This window comes from Porites lutea, chromosome 1, assembly GCF_958299795.1.
Source record: "Porites lutea chromosome 1, jaPorLute2.1, whole genome shotgun sequence".
Classification (NCBI taxonomy): Eukaryota; Metazoa; Cnidaria; class Anthozoa; order Scleractinia; family Poritidae; genus Porites; species Porites lutea.
In genome coordinates this window covers 4593208-4602700 of record NC_133201.1, presented here as the reverse complement: position 1 = coordinate 4602700, position 9493 = coordinate 4593208, and the positions used below count along the sequence as shown (strand labels likewise).

Below are 9493 nucleotides of genomic sequence, written 5' to 3'. Positions count from 1 at the left end.
ACTTTCTTTTTTAGATGATAATATTATTGATCAAAGAATTTTTTGTTCCATTTTTTTATTAGCCTGGCTGTCAGCATTAAGATGAACATTTTGCTGTTTGCTCCTGGCCTTTTGCTTCTTCTCTTTAAATCCTTTGGTGTGTGGTGGACAATTATTCCTAGACTAGCTTTGTGTGCTGTAGTACAAGTAAGAAAAATACTCTAGGGAGTTTCCACAATGGCATCGTTTTATGCAACATCATATAAATAAAAATGAGCAAAATGACAATTGTGTAGATTAACCACAATTTTTTAACACATTTCTTTGAAGTTCCCTGTTATTATGCCTTAAACTTACAATTAAAGTAAAATGTGGTGTATTTTTAGCTTTTAACATGCTTTTTTTCTCCTTTTTTTCAGCTTGTAGTAGGTCTCCCTTTTCTGTTAGAAAATCCTGTTAGCTACATAACCATGGCATTCAACTTAGGACGACAGTTTCTCTTTAAGTGGACAGTCAACTGGAGATTTCTACCTGAATGGCTTTTCCTTAGTCGCTATTTTCACATTAGCCTTCTGGGTTGTCACCTAACAGTTTTGTTGCTTTTTTATCTTTGCAAGTGGACTAGGTATGTTGTTCCTTGTAAATGTAACACTACCTTTTCTTGAATTGAAATATATGAAACAAATCATTTTTGAACTGCTCATTTAAGGATATGAAAGTGAAGATAGTCTTCGCAGTTGAATAACAACCCAAGCGGTTGAAAAAGAATCTGAAAAATTTCAGGCATGACCAGGAATTGAAGCCTGACCTTCGTGATGACCGGATGCAATGCTCTATCTATTGGGCTAATCAAGCCAACTGGAGAGCAGGCCATTGTGAGTTTGTGACATACCCGATGGATGAAATAATGTCAATTGAATGGCAAAAGATCATGTTCACTTTTACCACCTTTTCTCTCACAATCAATATTTTGGAGGCATGTATTGTAAAAACCAATAATATAATAATCATTAATTAATTATTAGTAATGACTATTATTATTAATCTTGTTTTTGTATGACCCAGGTGTTGCTAGTTCAAAATTATGCATGTTTTTCAATTTTGTTTGACAGACAATCAGAAACACTGAAAAGTTATTTCAAGAGGCCATTTCAAAGAGCTACTGTAACTGCAAATCATATCCTTTAATGATAAAAGGTATCAGATAGAAGGGTCCTTTTTAGAGAGATGCTTTAAGGATGTGCTATTTTAGAGAGGTACCATTTTGGAGAGATGCCTTACTTTGAATTCCAAGATATGCAAAAAGAGATTAAAAAATTAATTAAACTAAAAGTCAACATAATGTGTTCCTGTTGAATTTTCTGTTTATTTCATTTTAAATGGCAACCTCAAGTGTCTGTGACCTGGTCTGACTGTCCTTTTTGAAAAGAAAGATCATTTCCAGGCTTGACCAGGTCTGTTTTTTTAAGAGTGACCAACATAAATCTTCTCCTAACAAGTTTTATACATAATCAAGAGCAAATGTTATACAAATTAAAAAATTAATCAGCAAAGGGAAAATGCTTTGATCTAAACTAATTTTTAAGGATGTGTATGGAGATTAGTCTGAAGAATTTGTGCAGTGAAGACATTTGCTTATTATTATATTCCTTGACTATGAATAGAGATTATTTATGTACTGTTTGTTTCTAATTTTATTGGCATGGCTTTCTCACGATCCCTACATTACCAATTTTATGTGTGGTATTTTCATACGCTGCCCTTCCTGTTATGGAAAACAAATCTCTGGGTGTCTGGAAAGTAAGTGACCTGCTCTTAATTCATTTGAAATAATAATAAATATCGTAAATCCTGGAAAAGAGTAGACCATATTGCCAAGGTAATATCACTAAGAGCGCTGCTAAAAAGGTACCTTAAATGTAGCCTGAATTTCTTTCGATTACTTTGAGTCGTTATTACTCCCTCAAAACGACTCGAAGCAATCGGATGAAATTCAGGCTACCTTAAATGGTTGAAACAAAGGATTCCGTCCAGTCTCGTATCAAGAAAAGCGACCTGAATCACAGGGTCCAGAGGAGTTTCGTGTGAATAAATGAATTACTTATTTAAAGTCTCACCTTGAAAATGTCTATACCTGTCACTTTAATAGCGCGATTAATTAGCCCAATGGGATCTTAATAAATCTACTGTAAACGATTTCTTCGCTTCCTATCTGACCTAGATCAACTTTTGAAAATCAAGAATGTGTAACGAAACTGTAACGCGATCAAAATAACCCATTTTTTCAGAGGTTTTCGACGGGTTTTGATGTTCTAACGACAAACACATCTCCTCTGGACCCTGTGCCTGAATTCGAGAACACAGACTGAGAACAATAGGTTATTTTTGATCGTTTCTTGCCTTGACGATCAACGTGAAACAATATTTTTCACGCGCGGGAAATTTCGATGGCGATCTCTAATTAGGTAGTTTAAGCAACAGCGACAGCTAGAAACGTGAAGTGAGAAGGGAAATGAAATCTTCCTTCTCCTTCTCAAGCTGATGACCACATTTTACGCGCCGCGTCGCGATTCTGAAATGGAGAGCTTGCACGCATGCGCAGACTAACTTCTTTCTGATTGTTTCACTAGGCTCCTTATCTTGGGTGTGATAGAACTATGTTGGAATACGTACCCTTCCACTGTGGTCAGCTCTGTCTCCCTGCACGTTTGTCATGCTGTGCTTTTGGGTTCCCTGTGGTTTGCTGAGCCACTTTTTGCCGACAAAGCCGCCGACAATGCACGTAGCAACGAAAGCAAAAAGGAATAATCAGCAAAGACAGAGTCGAAATGCCCAGAACTAGTCTCTCGTTTTCCTTTGTTTTGTTTGTTTGTTTGTTTGTTGTTTTTATTTCAATATTTATCCAGGGGCATCCAATTTAACAGAGCTAGTTTAAATGGAGCCCTGACAAAACACAAAAACAAAGACATTAAAACATTAAAATCTGACAAATAAGTTAAGACAACATGTAACGCAGGTGTTACTGTTTAAAGTGGCGCTTTAGCTTGATTTTGAATTCACTGAGGGTCTCTACTTGTCTAATGATTCTTGGTAGGGCGTTGTAGGTCCGAGCAGCGTTTATTCTGAAGCTACCTTGGTATTTGGTAGTTTTTGCGAAGGGAGGGCGCAGCAAATCACGACTTCTGGTGTTGAACAGACGACGCTGTCAGCACCAAATTAAGAGGGAATTCGCCTTTTTTCAAAGTCTGGTTGCACAGTAAGTCACACGTGTTTTTAGTAACTGCGAACGTTTTGGTTAAGAAAGTTACATCTAATTTACTGGGAAATGAATTTCATTAACGTCGTAACGAAATTTTTTGAAATTTAGGACTGCAGCAAAACAAACGACTATTTTGATCCTGTTAGTGGACGATCAGGAGTATTACATAAAGACGAGTATTCCGCGCTGCCCATAGACTACGGGTAGTCCCCTATTTTTTCCTCAGGGATAGTAGAGCGAGCGAAACGCGAGCGTGCGTGAAAATCACCCCACGCGAGAAAAGGCGACGCCCGGCGGGGAGAGAGAAAAATGAGGGACTACAGACAAAGCCCAAGCTTCATTTTTCTCTCTCTCCGCCGCGTGTCGCCTTTTCTCGCGTGGGGTGATTTTCACGCCCGCTCGCGTTTCGCTCGCTCTACTATCCCTGAGGAATAATGCGCTGCCCATCGGGCGGAATGCCTATTGTTTTCGGGTCATTTTTAGCCTGCGTAGCAGGCGCTTGGAAGCAGTGGGCGAAAGAGAGAACGGGCGCGCGCGAGGGAGACACGTGTGTCTCCTCGCGCGCCTGTTTTTTCTTGTGCCCACTACTTCCAAGCGCCTGCTACGCAGGCTAGGTCATTTTACTTACATTTGACTTAGAGAGTATAGGTCTGTAATATTACAGGAAAATTAAGGGACTTTAAACAGCCTGTAAGAAACTTTAATGCAGTCCAAACAATTTAGCGATAGAAGACACAAAAGAATTCGCCTTCATCTGACAATATACTACAATATAGAGAGGTGACCAGAAAATCGCGAAGAAGTTTGAAAGATGGCGAATGCCCAAGTTTTCACTTCTGTTATGGGGGTTGCGAAGATACCCTGTCAGTTAATTAGCAACCCCCGTCTTTCACATCCGCACTTTGTTTACGCGGGTTTCAAAGAAATAGTAACAATAATAAAGCAAAGCAATAACAAATTTCGTAGTTTTGAATTTTGTCGTTTTTCAACAGTTTGGCTGGTTTGTTTGTTTCGAACAGTCATCTATTAAGAATATCCAATGATAATTTATACAGCTATGAATATAATTTTGTTTTTTTACGGGCATGCTACACAGAACGAAGACTTCTATTGTCTTGTAGGACGTTTTCGGCTCTAGAAGGCATAAAATGCAAATGAAATGTAGTAGCTATTAAATTAAAATACCTTTTGATATGAGACAAAAGATTATATCCTTTAGAGAAATAAAATAATATAATTTACAACATGCAACTCGAGTGTAATCTCTGTATTCAGGTGTATTCCCTCGTTGTTGATATCAACTTGTAATTCTCCTTAACTCGAGAGGCCAGAAAAAAAACTGCCTATGGTCGCTGAGAGACTTATTAAAATGCGTTCTTGTATTTCAAACCAAATTCCATAACCTAAACAACACATTAGAATTGACAGTTGTCAAGAGAACCAGCTGTCCTGGCTGGTTAATGCACGTATTATTGCGTTTCCTCTAGGGAGGGGTGGTGGGGAAGGGAACTGAGGGGTAGGGGTTGCTATAGACAAGTGGATTTTGCGGCTTACCGCGGTGAAGCGGCAAAAATTTGCCAAGCTAAGCAAAGTACTTTAAAGCTAAGGTTGTTAGTTTCACTGTTAAAAGCTCGTGCAGTATATTATTTATACACTGTTCATTTACCAAACGGTTGAGTTGAAAGTTTTTTAGAACAGTTGTTTGAATTACTGTCCACGTCGGTGCCATTTGTCGATTATTTTGGGAAAAATGCAAAGATAGTCCCATCAGCTAATACTTTCATATCCTTACCCATGTTCTCACGTAATGGAAAACGTATCGTGCTAAATAATATAAAACTAATCGCCTGAGACGTTTGAACACGTTGGGGAATTCTGGTTCCCTTCCTACTCTGAGGTTTCTTTACCGCGGTCAGTCTTCTTACCAGGCGTTTTTCAAGCCGTGTGTGATTTAATGCTTAACATTGGATAGAGGTATTAGCAAGCGTGTATAAAATAAATGGTTAGTTTAACTTATCTCTTCATTTCTCTAGAGTGATTTGAACTTTTTTCAGTTTTTTTGAAAACTTTGCGTCAGAGTCAGTGGTGCGGCAATCCTGCGATGAGTTTCACTGTTTCTAAACACCCGGGATAAATAAGTTTAGTAAATTAACAGCTTACTGTTGATACATTAAACTTTTGACAGTAAAAATGCTATAAACCTTATCTTTTTAAATATTTTTCCTAGCTTTGTGGTTTTCTCTCGTTTAGTTAACCGCAGCCAAACTTCGACGGTTCAAAGTGCATACCCTCCAAGACGGTTGTATTTTTAGGTGAGGGATTGAGATGTAATGTGTGCCTGTTCCGACGGCAGTTTCGAAATTTATCTAGTATTTGCCCAGCCAGAACTCAGTTCAGTGGCGGAGAGCGGAATTTGCAGCTCTTCTTCGCGGAACCCGGAGTTCTAACAAGGTCATTCTTATTGAAATGTCGCGTTCAGTGGTGCCACCTCCATCAAAGCTATTCATTTTTAAACAAACACTTTATTGACAAACAAAATTGCGAGTTAATTGATCACTTCGTTGACGCGAAAACGTTTCCTACATTTTGCAATTTTTAGCGCATTTGAGAGCGTCCAAACAGAGGAAAACGAAGAACTTTATTTCCTTGGTTTGAGATCAAATTTGTGCGAATTAGCACAGCATTATTTTGAACAAGTTTATTTCTTGCTATGTAAATAACATCAGCTGTGTTATTGATCTCTGAAGGGTTCGTAAGAAATTTTAAAACCTTTTCAAGGGCTCCTAGACCACGTTATGGAGAAATTGTCTCTAACTTTTATCCTGTGGTGTTACCATTCAAATGAAACCTCTTTCGCAGAGCTTCTGCATAGTGCTACATATTTCTTCGGATTTTGCAAAAAGAAATTTGTTTTTTTTAATTTTTGTGTGGCCTGAAGTGAATTAGTTAATCTTTATTGATACGTCAAACCACAACGACAAGGTTTGCCACTTTTGATTGAATTTTTAACATGTTACAAACCACGAGAACTTGTTTTGTTCAGCCATCCGGTTTCTTTGATGCACAATAATTAACTTAAACGCGACGCATCAAAGACATCTAAGGTATCGACGAGTCAAACTGACGTTGTTTTTGAAGAGCTTTTGAGATTGCTTAAAGGAATTAAAGGTGAGCATCTAAGTTTTAGTTATCTGCCGGTTTGGGTTATCAAAAAATAAACTTTACACTAATAGTGAGCTTAGAGCTACTTAATTAATTTCGTTCAAGCAGTCGTAAACTAAATTTTCCTCGAAGCTTGAAATATAAGAAGGTAACCTTTAGGGATAGACCAACAATTAGTGAGCAGGGTTTCTCAGAGTAAACCATTTGCACAACAGAAATGAAAGAGTTCAAGCTGACGAAGTCATTGCAAAAAGTGCAAGCGTAATTCTGTAAGTTTATTATACCTATTATACCTATTGTAAGTTTGTAAGTTTGTAAGTTTACTATACCTTTGCAAGGTTGTAAATGTTTTTGTAAAATCCTCTGCTACAAAATAATGTAGCTTTCATCTCCTTCTGGAACCGTAAATGGGCGAACTTTACAAAATAAACTCGAGAGTTTTCGACTATAAGATACGCAAAGATTATTGTATTTCTGGTTAGAAGCTCTTGCACACTCCGACCCATTTCAATGGATTTTCAAGTCGTTTTTTTCTTCACGCCATATAATGTTTCTCTTAACTGACCGAAAGATTTTGTACGCATTAATTTGGGACCATTCAGCTCCTAAATGCATTGAGAATGAGCCATTGTGTTGGTAACCATCCGTCCAAGCGCAACTCAGAAATTACATTGGAAAATATACCGGGCATAACGGCATTCCAATCAACCAAATGAGTTTCAGCTCAGTCAGCTTGCCACGTTTTAATGCAACTTATATTTATACAAGAATCTGCAAAATAACACGCGCTAAGTTCTAGACCTTGGGGAAAAGAAAGAAGAAATCAAAACAGAGAGATAAAACAAGCTTATTTCCTAACGTCACCCAAATTTGGTAGGAGCAACGCATATTAAAGGATAAAAGGCCTCGCTTCCTGTTTAGGTGCGTGGATCAAAAACGCGTTTGCTTTTTTTCCCGCGCGCACACGCACGCGCGCGCACCTTTGTCTTTTTGTGTGAAATTCTGCTGAAAAAATGGCTGCTACTCTTCTATAAAGCTTTCGTGGCTATTATTACCAACAAAAATTTATAGCAAACATAGTCTGCACAATAAGCTCATATATTTTTTGAAGCATTTTTTCGTTTCATCATGCCCTTGTGATCTTTTGTTTTAGATGAAGCTTGCAATAATCGTGGTGGCCATGATTCTTTTGTCCTGTTTTGAGCCAACAAAACAGGCACAAAAACGGCGAGGAAGAGTGTTGCGCATGTGCGAGAAACGATTTTCCACTTGTTTGTCAAACAGCAGATTCAGACGAGATTATAAGGCTGGACCCAAGTGCTGTGGAAGAGCATGGACTGTAAGTTTAACCAATGAGTTCAATAGACTGAATCCCTGTCAGATCAGTTTTATTAGTAAAAAAACATCAACAAAAAACCCAAACAAACAAAGCAACAAATTTAACTGACGTCATCTTTAGCATGAATAGAAGTATGACAAAAGTTGTGCTCTAAGCAACTGATTTACACCGATAAGATCTGATTCCTGCCCTGTAGCCAGACGTCTCTCTTAATGAAAATTTGCGCCCCTAGGAAGGCGAGAAGTTCAAAACTGGCTTCGCTTCTCACTTTTCTCCTCCCATAGTCCCTTGCGCTTCGTCACCAGTCACTCGCGTGTCACTCGCGTTTCGCGCTCGCCTCTGTGCGAAAAACGAAGCGCTTGAGGAGGAGGCTGATATGATTCAACCTCTCAAGGAGCCACTTCAAGGCAATTTTGGCCAAAATTGCTCTGTTCCAAACTATTTGAATCACGCAACTCCAAGGACCATAATACTAAAATGGCGGGTTTTTGAAACTCTTCTTGAACAGCCTATTCATGCACCAATTTAGAGGAACAAAACCGTAAAGACGTTTACGAAGGCCTTTTAGATTAACTCAAATCTCCCAAATGCCTTTGGTCTGCTTTTGGGTAATTTAGGGACAAAAGAACGTCTAATTTGTAAAACAAAATTTAAAAAGTATCTCTTTTCTCTTCATTTTCTATCAGGTTTGTCAGTTGCATCGCTTCTACTGTCGAAGGATTTGCCAACCTCGCTACAGAGTCTGCATGTGCAAAATCGGGTTTTCCTTTTACTGCTGAAAAGCCTGGGAACGACTTGCCATGTCCCGGATGTGGTATTGCTAAGCAACCGAGGTCACCAGCAGATCCTTTAGTTGATTTAGACATTTGTTAGCTCACTGCGTTTTGGGTTACTACAATGCACAATAAAACAAGTGACTGAAATCTTGTTTGTTGACGTTTTTCCTTTTACCCTACTAGAACACGTACGATACGGGAGAATAAGTTAAAACAGAATTAACTATGGTTAAAACAAAAAATACTGATCTCATCTATTCAATTACAATCCTCGAGATACTTAAGAATATTTTTCGATATTTTGGCGTAAGCTTCGGCTCTATTTCCTCTACGGTTTCAAACTCCTTTAAGAGAGAACGTGGGAAATGAAAAAGGTGTGCCAGCGGTTTTGTCCGAGACTTAAATTGGCGCAGGCATTCCAGAATTCTGTCAAGCAAACTCACAAGCGCTGCACAAACTCGCAAGCGCTGCATACTAGAACGGCTGCTGATCGAGTCAGCGTTTTCAAATCGCTGTATCAGACGTTTTGACAGGTGTATTAGTAAGTCACTAAGTATTGCGAGCGCTGCAATAAATTCATGGCGTCTTCCCTAGTAGTGGACTAAATCAATCTTACTTGACACTGGGTCGCCAATCTATATACTGCTGAAAATTGGGGTTAGTCGAGATAAGGTGGCAGTATGGAGATACGAGATTGTCGAAGTGCAGAACAAAAGGCCCACCAAGGGAATGCATATCTTTCTAACAAACTTTTGCACAATTGTTTTCTAACATGTTATAACATTTTGTTATGTTTTATCACGTTTTTATGGATATTGATATCGCCTATTTTCTATTGGCTTTGAGAATTTTCCCCCGCGCAGCCATTTTGAATAAGCTATGACGCCATGCTGGTTGCCCTCATGTTCGCAACAGTCTAGTGGCAGCCGTCGTAGATTTAAAACATGGCGACCAACAGAAACTTGAAGGACTAATATA

General features: G+C 38.6%; 1 protein-coding gene and 1 long non-coding RNA gene across 2 annotated transcripts in view; both read left to right on the top strand.

Annotated features, from left to right (window-relative positions):
• The window catches only part of LOC140943127 (dol-P-Man:Man(5)GlcNAc(2)-PP-Dol alpha-1,3-mannosyltransferase-like), a 10120-nt gene extending 7240 nt beyond the window's left edge, over nucleotides 1–2880 (top strand). Inside the window, exons 5-9 of the mRNA XM_073392190.1 lie at nucleotides 63–186; nucleotides 399–604; nucleotides 1092–1156; nucleotides 1644–1779; nucleotides 2610–2880. Of these exons, the coding sequence (XP_073248291.1) occupies nucleotides 63–186; nucleotides 399–604; nucleotides 1092–1156; nucleotides 1644–1779; nucleotides 2610–2787 (709 nt within the window). The 3' untranslated portion in view covers nucleotides 2788–2880. The remainder of the gene's footprint in view (nucleotides 1–62; nucleotides 187–398; nucleotides 605–1091; nucleotides 1157–1643; nucleotides 1780–2609) is intronic.
• Nucleotides 2881–6275: 3395 nt separating this feature from the next.
• On the top strand, nucleotides 6276–8662 carry LOC140934376 (uncharacterized). The gene is made up of 3 exons (XR_012165111.1): nucleotides 6276–6406; nucleotides 7554–7739; nucleotides 8426–8662. It is a non-coding gene; the product is annotated as an uncharacterized lncRNA (long non-coding RNA).
• The last annotated feature ends 831 nt before the right edge of the window (nucleotides 8663–9493 follow it).